We start from the raw sequence: 19084 nt of genomic DNA, 5'->3' as shown, positions 1-19084 counted from the left end.
CAGAGACTAACATGTGACATCGCCATGTTAATCCAACCACTCGCCCGCGCCGCCAGTCGGCCGGGTCTTCGATCGTCCAGTTTGCGCCCGCATCCTCTACACCACGGCATTCGCGTATTCACCTGCTCTCCGCTACACAGAAAGGATGCGCACGGCCAGCGGCCAAAGCCCGGCTCTAATCCCGCCATCGAAGCCACCAAACCTGCCGCCGACCCCGCCGCGGCCAAAGTCGCAAAGACGGACCCATTGCTGCAGGAGCAGGTCCTGACCAACAAGGAGCAGCGCAAGGCTGACTGGGCCATTATGAAAGAGATGTCGGCATACCTGTGGCCAAAGGACAACATGGGCACGCGCTTCAGGGTCGGCATCAGTCTGGGCTTGCTGGTAGGCGCAAAGCTGCTGAACGTCCAAGTCCCCTTCTACTTCAAGAGCATTGTAGACGCCATGAACATAGACTTTGCGGCTGTTGGCGGCACAGCGACCACAGTGGCAGGCTCTATGATCATCGCATGTAAGCTAGACCCAACAATGCATCCCATGTCCACCCTGGCTGAGACTCCCTTCAGACGGAATGACTCGTATTGGCGCCACTGTTTCCCAAGAACTGCGCAATGCCGTCTTTGCCAGTGTCGCCCAGAAGGCTATTCGTAAAGTCGCTTGCAGTGTCTATGATCATTTGCTAAGGCTGGACCTGAGTTTCCATCTATCGAGACAAACAGGAGGCTTGACGCGCGCCATTGATCGCGGTACCAAGGGTATCAGCTTCTTATTGACTGCCATGGTCTTTCATATCTTCCCTACGGCATTAGAGATCTCGTTGGTATGCGGTATCCTGACATACCAATACGGCTGGCAATTCGCTCTCATCACAGGCACGACCATGACCGCCTACTCCGTCTTCACCATCATGACCACCTCCTGGCGCACCAAGTTCAGGAAGCAGGCCAACGCTGCAGACAACAAGGCCGCGACAGTCGCCGTTGACTCCATGATCAACTACGAGGCAGTAAAGTACTTTAACAACGAAAAGTACGAAGTCGGCCGCTACGACAAGGCTCTGAAAGACTACGAGAAGGCGTCCATCAAGGTCGCCACCTCCCTCGCCTTCCTCAACTCCGGTCAAAACATCATCTTCTCCTCCGCCCTTACCGCCATGATGTACCTCGCAGCCAACGGTGTAGCCACCGGTCAACTAACCGTCGGCGACCTCGTCATGGTCAACCAGCTCGTCTTCCAGCTCTCCGTGCCCCTCAACTTCCTCGGCTCCATGTACCGCGAACTCCGCCAAAGTCTCCTAGACATGGAAACACTGTTCAACCTCCAAAAGGTCAACGTAGCCGTCAAAGACAAGCCAGACGCCAAGCCCCTCGCCCTCAAGACGGGAGAAATCAAATTCGAAAACGTATCCTTTGGCTACCGACCCGACCGCCCCATCATCAAGAACCTCAACCTCACCATTCCTGCGGGCAAGAAAGTCGCCATTGTTGGTCCTAGCGGTTGCGGAAAGTCTACCATCCTAAGACTTCTTTTCCGCTACTACGACGCACAGGAGGGCCGTATTCTGATTGATGGCCAGGATATCCGCGATGTTACGTTAGATAGCTTGAGGAGGGCTATTGGTGTTGTACCACAAGACACTCCGCTCTTCAACAACACTATCCAACACAACATCCACTACGGCAACCTAGAAGCGACACAGGAACAAGTCATCGAGGCGGCAAAGAAAGCGCGTATCGACGAGAGTATCAGCCGTTTCCCCGATGGATACGAGACCATGGTTGGTGAGCGCGGAATGATGATTTCAGGTGGTGAGAAGCAAAGACTAGCCATCGCGAGACTCGTCCTCAAGGACCCGCCGTTCTTGTTCTTCGATGAAGCTGTATGTTCATATCCCCCATCCCTACTGCCTTACCTTTTCACCGATGACTAACATAACATCCCACACACAGACATCCGCCCTAGACACGCACACCGAGCAAGCCCTCCTCTCACACATCAACTCGCTCGTCAAAGAGAAGCGTCGCACGTCCGTCTTTGTCGCCCATCGTCTCCGCACGATTTACGACTCTGATATTATCATCGTGTTGAGAGAGGGTAATGTAGCGGAAAGTGGAACGCATCAGTATCTTATTGATCGGGATGGTTTGTATAGTGAACTTTGGAGTGCGCAGGAGACTATGTTTGTGGAGAAGGAGGAGGAGGAAGGGGAAGGTGGAGAGAAAGATGGGGGCAAGAGGAATTAGATAGCGGTTGGGAGATTTGGGGTAGTGTAGGATAGTCAGGTTTTTGTGAATGGTGGTTGTAAATACGCGGGTTTCTTCGAGTCTTCGCGTGCGTCGAAGGTGCTGTTCACAAGGCGGATTTGAAGACTCAATTGGGCGTTCAAGTAACAGGAAATAGACCACAAGGTAGGCCGGGGTATCCGCAGTACGGAAAGGGTGAAGCGGACAATCAGAGTAATGACTTGGAGAAGCCATAGCCGTCCAAAGCCCGGGTGAAGAAGCGATGGTAACATGTCATTACTGTAATGGTCTCCAAAGTTCCACACCGAACACCCCGATAGACCATCCACCGTCCCTTCAATCCATTTTCGCAGGAAGCGACACCACCCTCTTAGTCTCCATACTCCCTTCCATATCCACATTCACACCCAACTTTTCCGCTACGGTAACAAACCCTTCACTCCCCTCTTTCAGATCAATCCACACATCAACCCACCCAGCCTCCCTCTCCTCCTTAACCTTCCCCTCACTCCAATCCTCCTCCTGTGCCCTCTCCACATACACAGTCCTCAACCCACACCCCTTCGCCGCCTTGAGATCATTCAAATGCGCAGCCACCATTGCACACTCCTCCGGTCTAAGCCCCAGTTTCTCCGCCGCGCCCAGGTATACTTTCGGACTGGGTTTGTACGTGCCGAACATCTCGGCTGAGAAGATGTGCGTGAACGGTATCTGACTGTACGCACGGAGATCGGAGAGAAGACTCAAGTTACCGTTCGACAGCATGCATGTGTGGAAACCGGCGGCGTTTAACAAGGACAATCCTGCGACGGAGTCGGCCCAGGGGGATAGTTGATGCCATATTAGACTCAACGCGCGGATTTCTTCGTCGGTCCATAGGCCGTCTAATTCCCATTCTGAGATTAGTTTTTTGAGCGAAGCCAAATGGTGGTCGTCGACAGATACCCATGGTATCGATGGGTCGGATGCGAGTTGTTTTGTAAAAGCCTTGTAGCTGTTTCGCCATTGTTGTGCAAATTGGCCCCAGTGTTCGTCGCTCATTTCTGAGGCGCGGAGGCGCAGGCGTGAGGCTAGGGATGCGGTGGCGGAGTTTAGTGATGTGTGGGCGCATTGTGATAGCGCGGTTGTGACGGTGGAGCGCCAGTTTACGCAGGTGCCGAAGATGTCAAAGAGGAGGGCTTTGGGCGGTGGGGTGAGAGACATGGTGTGTTGTTTGATTGGCTTCTGTGGTGGTTGATGATGTTGGTGTGGTGTGTTGGCGAGGTGGAAAGTTTATTTTGGCTGATGGTGTAGTTGGTGGTGGTGGTGGTGGTTGTTTATGTATGTACGTCACCGGTAGGATTCCCCGGAAATAGATGGTTTTCCGGAAATGTGCGTGGGTTAGATCTTACGGGCGCAACAAAAACCATACAGAATGTCGTATTCGTAATACAATACTCATATCACGACACTCTGGTAGCCATGAGGCGCGAACGTCCCATGTGGCAGTCGCGTGGAGTAGACGTCATAGCTCTGATCTCTCCAGTGCTAGCTCACCAGCCACTTCCGTCCCAACACCGTCCGCCTGGAAGACTACCATCTCCTGCATCTTAAGCGCTTTACACAAAAGAACACAATTCAACATAAAGTAGTTCTAGATCGAGCTGACAACATGCACAAAGCTCCTCTAGAAGCCTGCCAAGTAGACGTCATCCCCAACCGTGTTAGCACCCTACACTAGCGCTTTGCGGGGGAACTTGGGGTAGGCCGAGCCAGCTCCTTCCGAGGTCAGCGTCGTCGGTCCCCTTGGACCGATCGGCAACGTTCTAAAACATCAGTGCTCATGACGCCCATATGCTTTCCCGGAAGAGCTACTCGTGCTTGACCGCATTCACTATCCTCAGGTCCGGCATATCGCTTACTTCTTGCTCGGCTCATAGCCCCATTGCCCGCACTAGCTTCGTTGTTAGACCTAGCAGACTACTTGCATTCTCTGCTTCACGAAACCAATTAACACACTCGAAACGGACGGACAATATGCCTCAAGGACATATCCAAGACAAGGTCTATGCAGCCTCCATCGACAACCCCGAGGAGTTCTGGCAGCGTCAGGCGAACAACCTACACTGGCACAAGAAGCCATCCAAGGCGTTCCAGAGGAGCGTCAAACACCTGAAGAAGAGCAATGTCTCACATGAGCATTGGGAGTGGTTTGCCGATGGCGAGATCTCGACGACTTACAATTGTGTGGACCGCCATGTGGAAAACGGCAATGGCGATAAAGTAGCTATTTGCTGGGATAGTCCGGTAACCGGGCAGAAAGAGCAGTACACATACCAGCAGTTGCTACAAGAAGTTGAGACATTGGCGGGTGTTTTGAGAGAAGAGGGAGTCAAGAAAGGCGATGTCGTGTTGATTTACATGCCGATGATACCAGCTGCGCTCTTTGCTATGTTGGCTATTGCCCGGCTGGGAGCCATACACGCGGTTGTGTTTGGTGGTTTCTCGCCCGCAGCGCTGGCACAGCGGATTGAGGCAAGTCGCCCTGTCGCAATCATGACGGCCTCTTGCGGCATTGAAGGAGCGAAGAAACCCACTGAGTACAAGTCGATGATCGAAGGAGCAGTCCACAAGAGTAGCTTCAAGCCATCCAAGACCATTGTCTGGCAGAGAGATCAGCTTCGATGGGATCCCATAGTCAAAGAGGAGGGTCAAAGGAACTGGCAACGACTAGTCAAAAGCGCGAAGAACAGGGGGTTGAAGGCCGATGCTGTGCCTGTTAAGAGCGGTGATGGACTGTACATCATCTACACGTCGGGTACAACCGGGCTTCCAAAGGGCGTTGTCCGCTCAGCAGGTGGTCATGCCGTTGGGTTGAATTTCAGCATCAAGTACCTGTTCGGAGTCCATGGCCCCGGCGATGTCATGTTCACAGCGAGTGACATCGGCTGGGTCGTTGGACACTCTTACATCGTCTACGCTCCGCTGCTGGCTGGCGCCACTACGGTTCTGTTCGAGGGCAAACCCGTTGGAACCCCCGATGCGAGCACTTTCTGGCGCGTCATTGAAGAGTACAAGGTGACGACCATGTTCACCGCTCCCACAGCTTTACGAGCAATTCGCAGGGATGACGGCGATAACGAATTCTTCGAGGCGAGAGGACGAAAGGGTGCACTGAAGACGCTCAGGGCCCTGTTCCTGGCAGGAGAGAGGAGCGAACCGAGCATCATACAAATGTACCAAAAGCTACTCGCGAAGCACTGCGCTCCTGGTGCAATGGTTGTAGACAACTGGTGGTCTTCCGAATCAGGCTCACCCATCTCTGGAATCGCACTCAGCGCCTCTGCCGGACTGGACTTCTCTTCTCAAGAACGACCCGCGCCGCTTCCTGTCAAGCCTGGCTCGGCTGGAAAGGCGATGCCTGGGTTCGATGTTCGCGTTGTGGATGACTCGGGTAAAGAGGTGAAGAGAGGCGAGATGGGCAACATTGTCATGGCGATACCGCTTGCTCCAACTGCCTTCACTACGTTGTGGGAGGACGAAGAGCGCTTCTACAAAGGCTACATGAAGAGATTTGATGGGAAGTGGATTGACACTGGCGATGCTGGCATGATTGACGAGGAGGGCTACATTTCAATCATGGCACGGGCGGATGATGTGATTAACGTTGCGGCCCACCGCTTCAGTACCGGTAAGTGCTCTACTCATGTAATTGATGGCGAGCTCGAGCTGACAATATCCAGGCGCCATCGAGCAAGCCATCACGACCCATCCTTCCATCGCCGAAGCAGCCGTAGTCGGCATCCCCGACGCATTGAAAGGCCACCTCCCATTCGCCTTCATCACACTATCCACAAACAACCATTCCGACTCCGCCGTAGCAGACGACAAGCTCCTCGCCGAAGTCCAACGCCTAGTACGCGAACAGATTGGTGCGATTGCCAGCCTCGGAGGCATCATCCAGGGCAAGGGCATGATCCCGAAGACGAGGAGCGGCAAGACGTTGAGGAGAGTGCTGCGCGAGCTACTGGAGAACGCGACGCATGGGGAGTTTGACAAGGAGGTTAGCGTTCCGAGCACGATTGAGGACCGCGAGGCTGTCAATGTTGCGCGGGAGAAGGTGCGGGAGTACTTTATGGTTAAGGGCAAGGATTTGCACAAGGCTACGGAGGCGCGGGCGAAGTTGTAGATGTAATGGGATGGGTGGTGATAATATGTAGGGCTTCAAGGGTATATGTGGTCTTCCATCGTGCCTTTTGTTTGGTCAAGATTCTCCCATCGTGCCTGCCTATGTTTGGTGGTCAAGATTCCCCCCGTGCCTTCCTTCCATGTTCAGTGCCTTCCTCAATTGCCGCTCACTTCGCTTGTCGCGTATATGCCAACCTTGCTGCATTATCTTATCAGTTCGTTATATAGAGCGTTTGTAATGACGTTCGTTGTACGATCCAACGGCAGCTCGTATTCGCAGCCTCGCCGCCGGATGAATCAACGGAGTCGCAGCGGGCCGTCCCCAGGAATCGTTAGAATCGTTAGAAATCATTGTCAACGCCCCAGCGCTCAACGCCGCGTCACCATCACCAACAGGTACTCGAGGTCCAACTCAAGCAGGGCAAAAAGGGATCCGGCTCCGTCACAGCGCATGTTGGTGGCCCCACCTAAACACGTGCTTGCACGTTGCTGCGAGCCATGGCCCAGGCGCTGGACTGGGCTCCGGGCTGACCTACATGACGCTCGTGCTGAGCTACCATGTTCCCGCCCACCTGGGAGCTTGACACTTCATCAGCGCACATATCAAGGCATTCCCTGGGTCGCTCATCTAGTCAGTGACCTCGGAGCCTCGTCACAGTCGCGCTGGCACTGGCTAGTCGGGCGTCTGGTCAGGCTATGCCTCGCGCCGCGTCGTCTGCAGCTTTGCACAAGCTTTCTTACCGGCAGAAGTCGTCGCAGCCAGGCGTCTGACATGAGATAGCAGGCCGCCGCCCGCATTCATGGCCAGAGGCGTGCCGGCGACGACGTCTGTTGGTGCAGTGCTCCCGTCGGCTCGGCAGAATATCAGGAGCGCAACAGTGGGCCAAGCGACTATCGGCTACACGCTGTCGCGGCTTGGGGTCCAGTTCCCCGAAGCACCATGCCTCGCAGCCCACGCCGGACGACGACTGAAACCCTGGCGCAAAAGTGGCCGACCTGTCCTGCAATGTCGAAGCAGCATTCACATGTTGGAGTCGTTGGAGTCATGGAGGTGGCCGCCCTTGGTGAGCGAGTCCTGGACTCCTTGGTGTGGCTGGAGCCGGGAGTCAGCGTGCTGGCGGGCAGGCCGCTCGGCGGCTTTCTTGTTCCTACAGAGTCGAGGGTGCATGTGTAGTGCCTCTCTCCCCAATGGCACCCCCAAGGGGGCCCCCGTTTGCAGCCCTAGCATGTCCTAGGGCCTGCCGCCTGCGCTTGCGCACTGAGACGACGGCAGCTCTTCTGGCCGTTTGGTCGTGACGGCACCACCTTGGGACGTGACGGGCGCACACAGTGAGACCAGGCTTCCACGACCTGGGGCGGCACGGCGTCGTCGGCTTATATGGGCACGCAGCAGCCAGCCACGGGGCCGGGTCGGCGAGGCGGTCCTGAGTGCTTCTGGCTGCAGGCCCTGGGCTGTTTCTCGTCTGGATGGCTTGGATAGGACTAGGCGGATTGACGTTTGGCAGCCCCCAGTGCTGCAGCGCCGTCGCCCAAGGCCCAAGGTGCCAACTCGACGCAGAAGCGTAAAAACCCCGGAGGCCCATGTCGACTAATCGCGTTTCTTTTTGACCTCCCTCATCCATCACGCCGCTATCGTTGCCCCCGTCCTCCGTGCTGCCTGCCCATCCCACGTCGCCCGCGCTCATGCAACGGAGCCCCGATAGTAGACGCTGCTGCTGATAGGTGATGCCCCGGACTCGGACGCTTGCACCCTAGAAGCCCTGATCGCTTTGTCCATCGCCCGCTTCCAAATCCACATCTTCACGTGGGGACACGAGCCACTCCCAGAGAACCCTGACCACGTCAAGACGCCTCGCCCAACTTTCTCCCATCCCCTCGACCACCACCGGACCACCTCCCAACTCGACTTGCTCCAACGCGCATCTGCTCCCCGCTCGCGTCTGCCGCCCCTTCTGCGTCGGCCCAGCTGCACAGGCCTCGCTTCCGCCGAGACGTCTGCGTGCAACCATTGTGCTCACCCAAGCCGATCCATTCTGAAGCGCCTGCAGCTCCCCGTCGACACGCGCCCCTGTGCTGCCGTGCGAGTGTGGACCGCCGTTTGGGACCACGACATCGAGACGCTCATTCTGGCCGCGCCGCCCCCTTCGTCCCGCCCCTCTGGATCTCTCGCAGCTCCCAACCTAGGCTGAACCCGCTGAGCCCGCTGGTCAGCTGCAATCCCGCTGCTGTACACGAGACGATACTGCGACGACGTGGCGAGCTGCTTGCACCACGCCCCGTCCTTTATCTGTGCCCCATCCGCCCTTGACTCGCTGCCTGCATTGAATTGACGAGGCCGACTCTGCTCTCCTACCGACACCATGGCGGGGAAAATGACGCTGTACAAGCTGGTGGTGCTGGGCGACGGTGGTGTGGGAAAGACCGCCCTGACCATACAGGTAGCCCTGCCCTCCTGTTTCCCCCATCCCCTTGACATTGGCTGACCGCGGCTAGTTGTGCTTGAACCACTTCGTTGAGACGTACGACCCCACCATTGAAGACTCGTACCGCAAGCAGGTGCAAATTGACGGCCAGTCCTGCATGCTCGAAGTCCTCGACACGGCTGGCCAAGAAGAATACATCGCCCTGCGGGACCAATGGATACGCGACGGCGAGGGCTTCGTACTCGTCTACAGCATCTCATCACGCTCCTCCTTCGCCCGCATACAGCGATTCCACAGCCAAATACAGCGCGTCAAAGAGACGGCCATGGCTGGCTCACCGACCTACCCCGGCTCGCCCATCAGCGCATCAGCTCCCATGTTCGGCCAGGCCCCTGTGATGCTCGTCGGAAACAAATGCGACCGTGTCACGGAGCGTGAAGTCTCCACCCAAGAGGGTCAAGCTCTCGCAAAAGAACTCGGCTGCGACTTTGTCGAGGCATCCGCTAAAAACTGCGTCAACGTAGAAAAGGCCTTCTTCGACGTCGTTAGACAGCTCCGACGGCAACGACAAGGCAGCGGACGCAACCCCACAGACAGGAAAGAAGCCCGCGTACGTACCGGCCTGCACGAGAAGGACCGCACAAGAGGAGCCGGTGACCGTCGCACACGGGGTGCCGGCATGACGGGCGGCAACAAGCGCGGCAAAGAGAAACCGAAGTGCGTCATTCTATGAGCTCCCGGCTCGACATCCACTCGGTCCAGCGACCGATACGCCTTCCGACATACATATTTGGATTTACTGCACCATAACGGGCTACGACACCTCCCACTGTCGTGCCACATCACTGATAGAAAGCACTCAACAAGGCGTCGGCATATGAGCGGCGTTTGCATCGATGGTCTCACTTTGGTTTTGCATGAGACCCATGGAGTATCTGGAGTACTACGAACATTAGCCTATTCTTATTTCCTTAACGACCGAGATCTGCGCAGCAACTGAGATCTTGCATGACACTGTACGGCTGAATTGATTAAGTGGGCTAGGGCTGGCGGGTTGCGAAAAGAAGGCAACAACATGTCGACAATCTGGAAGACGGGTACTGTGGTAGCATGTGTTTATTGTCAGCAGCGCATGGCATATTTGGAAATCTCAAAACCTGGAATAAGGACGGAAAAGTCATGGGTTCAGTTTGGGTCACACATTCTTCTATAACGCCCCCCGAGATACCTTTCGAATTAAACGTCTATGTTTTTTGGTACATGACTACTCCTCCTGCTCCTCCTGCCTTGATTCTTCACATGTGTGATCTTCATCTTTTCGTCCCGGATAGTGTGTCTCCGATGTTCCGGTACGTCTTCCCCACAAAGCAACCGACCCGACTCCGGCACTGAGGACATGTGGAACCCCGAGAGCCAGCCCTTCCCACGCGAGCGACAAGCGGGGATTTTGTATTTGAATTAATGGCAAACCAGCCAATCGCTCTACTTCCTCCATCGACAAATGAATCAAAGCACAATGCAGCTGGAGACGAGAGCGGCAAACGGAGACTTTTGCTCGTGCAGTAACGAGGGAGGGGGAGAGACAATCCCTTGCCTCCCCTGCTGTTTCGTGCGTGCGTGCGTTGCGGCAGCGGGCCAACGTTGGCGATATCCCAGCACGTACAGGCGGCGAGTGCAGCTGGTAGCTCCAGGTACACCCAGGCGCCGTGCATATCGACTGCGAACGAACGAGAGAAATTTTCGCCACCGTGAATTTGCCTGCATGCGGGCAGAGTCTATTGTTGGCAGTCCTTTTTCTGACCTCTTCTTCCCTCGACGTGTTGGTGGGAAAAGGAGAGGGGCGTTTCTGGCATTCTCCTGTCAAGTTGGGCAGCATTGCATACTGCGGGTCATCAAAGTGCCCTGCAAGTCCCCCGAGACGGCAAGGCTAGCGATGGGACTTCACCCATGTGCACTGGCTGGCTGTTGCGACGATAACCAGGCGGCCCTTTGATGCATATACGTTCGAGAGGTGGATGTTGTGCTTTGTGGGATGGAGTTCACAAGATACCATCGCTACGGCGGCCCTTCAAAGCTGATCTTGATTCATCTCACGATACTTTGAGCAACGTCTCACAGCATCAGAATGAGTCATGATGAGTTTACGCCGTTTGTGCACTTGTTCTTGTGTACAAAGTAAACCGCTACCAACGCTGCTTAGGATAATCCCATCTATCTTGCACACCATCAGCGAGTCCAGACCTCACGCAAGAGACGAGCAGGAGGAACTGCGGTCAATTTTGCGTCAGGCCTTGACGCGTTTGCAGTTTCAGAAGGCGGGACGCTTCGTACCTGTCAGTTCAGTCAGTCAACCACTGCGGGGTCCAGGAAACGCACCTCATTACCAGCAACAAACCATACGCGTAAGCCCAGAATGTCACTACTATACAGTTGCCCGTCCAAATCCCATCACGCCATCGTTGGAACTGACATGCTGTTCAAAGGATCACCGCACGTATCCTAGTTGCCGAACATGACGCTTCCGGATTTGGATATGGATATCGACCTGATGGGTGCCCAGCCCGCTCTGTTCAAGCTTTATACCCAACTTGCCTTGTTCTTTCCGCTGTCGGAGGGGCTGGTACCAGCGTCACGGGATGGGATTACTGCGATCATCACCACCGGATTGGCAGAGCTAGCAAAGACTTTCCCGTGGGTTGCTGGTCAGGTCGTCAACGTCCACGCAAATTCTCATCACTCCGATTCCGAATCCAAGGCCGCGCCCCTTTACAGGATCCGGCCGTACGAACCGGTGCCGCAATGTATCGTACGAGATTATACTTCCGATGCGGAGATACCCAGCGCGTCGCAGATCATAGATGCGGGTTTCCCGATGAAGATGTTGGGTGAGCGGGTTTGGGCGCCGTGTCCTACGCTCGCTGCTTTGGGGTTTGATCCGAGGGAAGCGTCTGGGAAGGATGATCGACCTGCTCCGGTGATGCTTGTGCAGATCAGTTATATCCGTGGTGGTATGGTGCTTTGTGTTAATTTGCAACATAATGTGTGCGATATGATGGGACAGGCGGCTGTGATAGGCTGGTTGTCCAAGGCATGTCGAGGTGAGGAGTTCACTGAAGAGGAGCTCAAGGTAGGTAATATGGTAAGAACGGGTGTTGTACCGCTTATCGAGGATGAGGGCTGGGACCCTGGAATGGAACTGCAGAACCAGCTTTTTCCTCCAGCTCCCACGGTTGTCAAAGAGCTAGATACCGCCGAGTCAACGGTTACTGGAGCACCTGTCAACTGCAGCTGGATGTACTTCGACTTCTCAGCATCGTCCTTAAAGTCACTAAAGCACCTCGCAACAACCACACTTCCCCAAGACTCCACCAGCTTCATATCAACCGACGACGCCCTCTCCGCTTTCATCTTCCTCTCCGTTCTACGCGCAAGACAAACACGCCTACCCCCTAACATATCAACGACCTTCGCACGAGCTGTGGATGCCAGACGCTACCTAAACATCCACCCCGACTACCCCGGCATACTCCAAAACATGACATACACCACCTACACACTATCCACCCTCCTCTCCACTCCTCTCGGCCACATCGCCGCCACCATGCGCCAATCCATCGACCCCAAAACCTCAGACCTCGCACGGCGAACACGCTCTCTCGCCACGTTCCTCGCCCAATCACCAGCCAATGCAGCGAAAACTAGTCCGACAGCTACCCTCGATATGAGCGTGGATATTGCGCTTAGCTCGTGGACCAAAGTACCGGCTTATGAGTGGGATTTTGGACTCGGGCTGGGTCCTGCGGTTGCTGTCCGCAGACCGGGCTTTGTGCCTGTAGAGGGACTGATGTATTTGATGCCGAAGAGTAGGGATGGGAGTGTGGCTGTTGCGATGTGTTTGCGAGAGGAGGATTTAGAATGTCTGAGGCGGGATGGGGAGTGGGTGAGGGTGGCTAGGTGTATTGGTTGATAATGTTCTGGGATGCTTTGATTAGGATGCGAACAGCATGATGGTGTTTTCGGGCTGAGTTGAGGCGGAAAGATTACTAACAGCTCAGCTTATTTATTGATCGCTATCTAACGTAGTTCTTGGTGGTCTTGGGTAGACAAGCTAATCTACCTTCGGCACTAGGATACTCAGACGCTCTTGATGGAGTCACGCTTTTACAGCATCAGGATTCGGAAGTGCCTGTGGCATACGATAGCGTTCCGTTGTCAAAAGTTACATTACCGCCATAGATGTCGGCGCTCAAATAATGTTATCAGTGATAAAGCCAGCCAACATACACCATTGTATTCGTCCAGCCACATATAAATAAACGCGGGAGACACTTCCGTGAGAAGATGCCGTTGGCACATTTGTGGTGCCATACTCTTTCGATTGGAAGACTAGCAAAATTCACGTCGACACGAAACGTCCTTTGGCGATTTGCATCACGGGTCAGCTTTCATAGAAACTTCAACTGGTGAGACTTCTGCCTCGGCTACACTCTCTGCGAGTTGACAATAGTGGGAAGCTATGCTCTCCAAGTATGAAACTATCGAGATGGAGCTTGTGTAATCACAGAAGAAAGTGTAAAAAGAGATAGAAGATATGTGAAGTAGCGCGTTCGTGCATATTGATCAACAGCGGCATACGATAAGATGATTGCAGCACCTTGTTTGACGTAAAGAATGAACATTCCGCCTACAGAGGATAGAAGTGAAGACAACTTCAAAGCCTACGTTGCGTTGAGATTTTGCTGAATTCCGGTTTAATAATGATAATGTAGTCTACGAAGCACTTTTTTCAGTTTCTTCCAAAACTGAGGTGGTACATCATCACGAAAACGAACAATAACCATATCGCACACCGCCACCAACAACATCCCTCTCCACCCACCCCCTAAACAGCACTCTTCCCCCTCTCCTTCGCCTCCGCCTCCCTCCTCAACCGACTCTTCTCCACCGCCTCCTCAACCTTCGTCTTCCGCCAACTACACTCGTCACTAAAATCACAAATCCGACACTTAAACGCCTCTTCAATCTCCACTCCCCTCGCTTCCCTCCTCCCCTTCCACCAATCCATCTCGCTCGCCACATACCCATCAACAACACTCGCTTCATACACCGTAAGCCGGCTGCCCAACACATCCCCCGTCTTCGCATACCTAAACTCCGCGCGCAGGATGGGCGAGAGGCTGGAGGGAGGGAATGTGGCTTGCATTTCGGTGACGAGCAGGGACCAGAGGGCGAGCAGGTTGGGGTAGGAGGAGACAGAGGTTTCGGGGCCGATGTTGCTGATTTCGGAGAGGAAGAGCGGGGTGAAGGGGGTGAGGGGGTCGAGGGAGTAGCGGGCGAAGACGGTTTCGGCATCGACGGTGTTGAGGGAGAGGGATTCGAGGAGTTTGCGGTAGAGCATTAATTGCATCCAGGTAGGGCGGAGAGACGCGCCGGTCGGGAGGGATTTTGCGGATCTGGTTTTTACGTCTGCGATGTAGATTTGGCGGTCGGAGGGGGGTGTGGAGACTAGTGGGCTGGAGGAGGGCGGTTTGCTGGCTTTTGCAAAGGCGTCTGTGATGCTGAGTTGGCCTGGTGGTAAGGGGACGATGCCGCCATTTTTCTCGGCGCGGGTTCGCTCGAGCTCCTCTTCGAATTCTGGGTCGGGACATTCGTAGGAGATCTCGTCGATGACGCCGTTGATGACTTGGCCTTCGAGCACGCCCCAAACTTCCAGTTCACGCGTAAGGCCAGTCTCGCGGAGACAGCGCAGGCCAGATATAGCGTTCCACATGCGTAGGCCGAATCGGTCTTCTTTGCTCTCGACCTGCACTGGCACTGTTGTGTGAACCTGGTCTTCCAGCGTTTGGTGAATCTTGCTACCGGTCTTCATCGCCTGCGTTCGTGGTTTGCGGCCAAACTTGCTCAACGTGTAAAAGTACTGCAGTTCGCACCATGCTGGTGAGACGAGATCGGTCACCGAAAGACACTTCTTGGGCTTCGTCCGGAAACGCTCGATGGGCGGCCGGTTATCGGTTTCGGCAGCCTGTACGGCCTGTGTGGTAGAGGCGGCGCGCGTAGACTGCGATATGCTGCGATCAGATCGGAACTGCGAGGGTCTGGGGGGAGAGGCTGATTGTTCGTGAGGAACTAAGCGCTGTTAGTCGTCAGTCATGCCAATGCCAATGCCACTGCTGCGAGTCTTGATCAACGCACCACTCCACGCCCGTCGCGATCGTTCGTCGTACTCGACTTCCAGCGCCTTGCGCTCTCGCATGGGCGAGCTCTGTATATCCCTCTGTGCATCCGCGTCGACACTGGCCTTGCCCTTTGCAACGCGCAGGACCGTGGGTCTATGAATCTGCACGAAGCCGTCCACATCCTGCTCTTCGTCTTCGAGTTCGCCCTCTTCGAATTCTATGCTGGGGAGGACTGCGCTCTTCTGGGTTTGCGCAGCGTCTGTTATCGTGTCAAAGGCGTCGGCGAGTATGGTGTCGTCGTCAATGTCAATGTCCGAGCCGTAGTCGCTCAGCGTCGCGATGGACTGGATGTCGATATCTGAGCCATACTCGCTCGCGCGAGTCGTCAGCCGTGTGGACGGTGCAGCCATGATGCCATGATCTGGCCGCGGCGGGTCTGTTGTGTGCGTGGCGACACTTTGACGCGCTTCGAGTGTTGGCGTGTTTTCGCGTGTTATCGTGAGGTCATCGGTGGGCGGGCCAATCGAGGGGTTGTCTTTGATCATCATGAACAGGAAATTTAGGAATACGTGTTATGAGAAGGAGTCGGGTATCTTATCACGACCATAGAGCGTGTACTCTTCACATGGTCGCGAGAAGGATACAAGAACGCGTTGTGCTTCACGGTCATCTCGTGCCTCAAATGCGACACATAATCCGCGTCTTCACAACGCAAAACGCGAGAACCGCACAACCATAATACCAACTACAAGCATCACATACAATCTACACAATCACATCAAAACAACCACACCCCCCATCAACCCTGCATAGCCTCAGCAAATCCCCCCGTCTCAAACTTGCCGCCTATCACCTTATCCACCCCCTCCTTAAAATCCGGCATATCATCCGCCCTCCCATCAACCCTACTCCATCTCACAGTCCCCTCTGCATCAACCCCAAAATTGCCCGCCGTCTGCCACCGACTCCCACTCTCCGTCGGCCTCACACTGATCCCTTCTTTGCTCAACTTGCTCGTACCAGGTATACTACCCAGCACATGCCACAGACTGGATGTGCCTAGACCCCACGCAGCATATGCTTCACGTTCTGCATCAACGATGATGCTGAGGTTAGATTGGGAGTTCTTCTCCGGTTCAGGCAACGATGCGAGCCAGCGGTCCGTAGCCGCCTGGTCGCTGTGCGAAACGGCTATGAAATGGATGTCTGGGTGAGCGGGCGCGAGGGCGCGCATGTTTAGGAAGGTTTTTTCTGCGACTGTGGTGGTGTTGGTGAGATTGCATCGTCATGGTTTTTGAATAGTGTACGTACAAGGACATCCGCAGTGCCGGAGGAAGGTGACGATTGTCGGCTTGCCATCTTGTGCTGGTATGGTGAGTTTGGGCGTTGAGGGCGCCTTTTGGCCGACGGCTGGGACTTCAGCGGTCTGCACTGTGGGTGGCGACATCCATGACCAGAATTCGGTTTGCCAGGTCATCGTGAAGAGGTATGTGTTGGGTGTAGATGCGCAACTGCGCAGCATTCACGGGAAGGCATGATAGTAGTCTCAGTTGTTAGTGTACCGTTCGCCGAGGTGCTGCGTCGTGCTGGTCGAGTTAGTAGCTGCGATGGGCGTCATGTTGCGGGGTGAGAGCCGCATCGCGACCAGTCGAGATAGCGCAATGGCATGAACACCAAAGAGCGGGGCGAAGAGGAGTTGGCGATACACTGAAAGTCAAAGCAAGCATCACAATCAAAGATGAAGATAGAATGAAGTAGAAATCTGTTGATTTCGTGGAATATCGCCAGTGACCATCACTGATTAACCTGGATATACTACATGCTCAGCACCGCTCGTGTGCACTCATAAACCGAGTTGAAGACCGTGAACCATGAACCCAAACGCCTAAATATCCGACCCAAAGACCCAATCCATCACCGACCCGAAGAAGTTGTCATAGTCGTGTCGATATATCGAAGGTGAGAAGCTTAACCGCGCTCACCACGGAGGCGGCGGGCGAGCTGGATGTCCTTGCTCTGGATGGTGACACGCTTGGCGTGGATGGCGCAGAGGTTGGTGTCCTCGAAGAGCGAGACGAGGTAGGCCTCGACGGACTCCTGGAGGGCGCCGATGGCAGAGGACTGGAAGCGGAGATCCGACTTGAAGTCCTGAGCGATCTCACGGACAAGACGCTGGAAGGGGAGCTTGCGGATGAGGAGCTCAGTCGACTTCTGGTAGCGACGGATCTCACGGAGAGCGACGGTTCCGGGCTTGTAGCGGTGAGGCTTCTTGACACCACCGGTTGACTAAGAGGATGTTAGAGAGATGCATCGCATGATGAGATGATGATGGTACTGACGGGTGCGGACTTGCGAGCTGCCTTGGATGCGAGCCTTGAAGTGAAGTTAGTATGCTGCGATGAGGTGCGAAGTAGAGCTGAGGCTAGACTAACTGCTTGCGGGGGGCTTTGCCACCAGTGGACCTGAGAGATTGTTAGTAAGATAGTTATTGTAGAGTTGATGCGGCGAAGCTTACTTGCGGGCGGTCTGCTTAGTGCGGGCCATGTTGTTGTAGTGGGATGGAGATGGAGATGTGGATGTGGTAGATGGTTGTTGTGATGGTGAGTGGAGTTGAGTGGATGAGAGATGGAGGAGGGTGGGCGGGCGCAGCTTATATGGTAAATGGGGCGGGCGGCTGCCTGGAAAATCAATCTTTGTTGCGCTCCCTCACAGCGCGCACCAGGAACACCAAAGCCATGCTAAGCATGCTAACCTGCGCGCGCTGCAACTTCAAAACCACCAAGTCCACACCGCGGCGCGCATTCCCCATTGGCTCGCTTGCTGCGCGCCCCGATTGGGAAGGGGCACGGGCGTTGATCTGGAAAGCGCGCCCGTGCGCGGCTTTGATCTGGCGTGGCTGGCGTGTGATCCGGCGCGCAAGACGACGCGCCCCGCTGCCTCATAAACACGACGCCCGCCGCCCCAACTAATTCCCATCATCACCAAAGTATCCAATCCACTACTACCACTCTCTCACTCTACAACCAACAACTCCACCTCCCCAACACAACAACCCCCCACATCTATCATCATGACTGGTCGTGAGTATTCCCACCGCCTCCACAGTTCGGCGCGCTCAACGCGTTGTCCTTTACTATCAACACTTTACTGACGCGTCTCCCAGGCGGCAAAGGTGGCAAGGGTCTCGGAAAGGGTGGTGCCAAGCGCCACCGCAAGATTCTCCGCGACAACATCCAGGGTATCACCAAGCCCGCTATCCGTCGTCTCGCACGTCGTGGCGGTGTCAAGCGTATCTCAGCCAGTATGTCTCCTCCACACCTTCCTTGCCTACCTCGCTAACCCACCTCAGTGATCTACGAGGAGACCCGCGGTGTTCTCAAGACCTTCCTCGAGGGTGTCATCCGTGACGCCGTCACATACACCGAGCACGCCAAGCGCAAGACCGTCACCTCCCTCGACGTTGTCTACGCTCTCAAGCGTCAAGGCCGCACTCTGTACGGTTTCGGTGGTTAAGCGCGTCGTCTTCTTCTCGCTCTTACGGTTTTCAATGTTACGACTTTTGTCCGGCTGGCTTCTTCAGCAGTCTACGGTCGCCTCTTCGGTGCTTGGTGGGATGGTCATGGCCTTGTATAGTATAAGAAGGCTCGGAGTTCACGGTTATATCAGTCGGGTTCTGATTTGCATGGAATGATACCATAATAACTTCATCTACTTGTCTTTTGCTGTGATGTGCGACGCGTCTGCGAACTTTGTGTGAACGCGGTGGTCATTGCTGGTGTGCTCCACTTCCGCGGTGTGCTGTTCCGCCTTTTGTTCTGCTAGTGTGTATGTGATTTAGCGTCATGTACAGTTTGCCAGACCGACTTTCATCTCGTTTACGTTCACAATGAACAGGACGTTTCGTGACTCATTGACTGTGCCGTTTGACCGGTCGTAGCATGACTCATAGCTTGCGCTTACTGCCACCTGCGTGAAGACGGCTGTGAAGTTTAGCTGCTGGACGTATGACGTCACGTCTTCCATACGTACCCGCGGCCATGCAACGCGGAGTTCGATACGTGAATGATATGTAGCA

At 55.0% G+C, this 19084-nt stretch overlaps 9 protein-coding genes across 9 annotated transcripts; 5 read left to right on the top strand and 4 right to left on the bottom strand.

Annotated features, from left to right (window-relative positions):
- Window positions 1-24: 24 nt before the first annotated feature.
- ATM1 (Iron-sulfur clusters transporter atm1, mitochondrial) lies at window positions 25-2243 on the top strand (the record flags this gene model as incomplete). The annotated part of the gene is made up of 3 exons (XM_049392551.1): window positions 25-511; window positions 567-1879; window positions 1950-2243. The coding sequence occupies 3 exons, from the start codon at window positions 25-27 to the stop codon at window positions 2241-2243; spliced, it is 2094 nt and encodes a 697-aa protein (XP_049239781.1).
- A 336-nt stretch (window positions 2244-2579) lies between these two features.
- On the bottom strand, window positions 2580-3446 carry J4E84_009991 (uncharacterized protein; the record flags this gene model as incomplete). The annotated part of the gene is made up of 1 exon (XM_049392550.1): window positions 2580-3446. The coding sequence occupies one exon, from the start codon at window positions 3444-3446 to the stop codon at window positions 2580-2582; it is 867 nt and encodes a 288-aa protein (XP_049239780.1).
- Window positions 3447-4259: 813 nt separating this feature from the next.
- J4E84_009990 (uncharacterized protein) lies at window positions 4260-6411 on the top strand (the record flags this gene model as incomplete). The annotated part of the gene is made up of 2 exons (XM_049392549.1): window positions 4260-5913; window positions 5966-6411. 2 exons carry the CDS (start codon window positions 4260-4262, stop codon window positions 6409-6411), a joined length of 2100 nt encoding a protein of 699 aa, XP_049239779.1.
- A 2359-nt stretch (window positions 6412-8770) lies between these two features.
- Window positions 8771-9566, top strand: RAS1_2 (Ras GTPase; the record flags this gene model as incomplete). Its single annotated transcript, XM_049392548.1, has 2 exons — window positions 8771-8848; window positions 8904-9566. The coding sequence occupies 2 exons, from the start codon at window positions 8771-8773 to the stop codon at window positions 9564-9566; spliced, it is 741 nt and encodes a 246-aa protein (XP_049239778.1).
- Window positions 9567-11345: 1779 nt separating this feature from the next.
- J4E84_009988 (uncharacterized protein) lies at window positions 11346-12800 on the top strand (the record flags this gene model as incomplete). Its single annotated transcript, XM_049392547.1, has 1 exon — window positions 11346-12800. One exon carries the CDS (start codon window positions 11346-11348, stop codon window positions 12798-12800), a length of 1455 nt encoding a protein of 484 aa, XP_049239777.1.
- Window positions 12801-13715: 915 nt separating this feature from the next.
- On the bottom strand, window positions 13716-15554 carry J4E84_009987 (uncharacterized protein; the record flags this gene model as incomplete). The annotated part of the gene is made up of 2 exons (XM_049392546.1): window positions 13716-14959; window positions 15026-15554. 2 exons carry the CDS (start codon window positions 15552-15554, stop codon window positions 13716-13718), a joined length of 1773 nt encoding a protein of 590 aa, XP_049239776.1.
- Window positions 15555-15808: 254 nt separating this feature from the next.
- On the bottom strand, window positions 15809-16486 carry J4E84_009986 (uncharacterized protein; the record flags this gene model as incomplete). Its single annotated transcript, XM_049392545.1, has 2 exons — window positions 15809-16266; window positions 16321-16486. 2 exons carry the CDS (start codon window positions 16484-16486, stop codon window positions 15809-15811), a joined length of 624 nt encoding a protein of 207 aa, XP_049239775.1.
- Window positions 16487-16977: 491 nt separating this feature from the next.
- HHT1 (histone H3.1) lies at window positions 16978-17553 on the bottom strand (the record flags this gene model as incomplete). Its single annotated transcript, XM_049392544.1, has 4 exons — window positions 16978-17295; window positions 17349-17382; window positions 17442-17471; window positions 17525-17553. The coding sequence occupies 4 exons, from the start codon at window positions 17551-17553 to the stop codon at window positions 16978-16980; spliced, it is 411 nt and encodes a 136-aa protein (XP_049239774.1).
- Window positions 17554-18079: 526 nt separating this feature from the next.
- J4E84_009984 (uncharacterized protein) lies at window positions 18080-18522 on the top strand (the record flags this gene model as incomplete). The annotated part of the gene is made up of 3 exons (XM_049392543.1): window positions 18080-18089; window positions 18173-18310; window positions 18359-18522. The coding sequence occupies 3 exons, from the start codon at window positions 18080-18082 to the stop codon at window positions 18520-18522; spliced, it is 312 nt and encodes a 103-aa protein (XP_049239773.1).
- Window positions 18523-19084: the final 562 nt, after the last annotated feature.

Source organism: Alternaria hordeiaustralica (assembly GCF_023758085.1).
Source record: "Alternaria hordeiaustralica strain BMP 2776 chromosome Unknown scaffold_34, whole genome shotgun sequence".
Lineage (NCBI taxonomy): Eukaryota > Fungi > Ascomycota > Dothideomycetes > Pleosporales > Pleosporaceae > Alternaria > Alternaria hordeiaustralica.
This window is presented reverse-complemented; position numbering and strand designations above follow the sequence as displayed.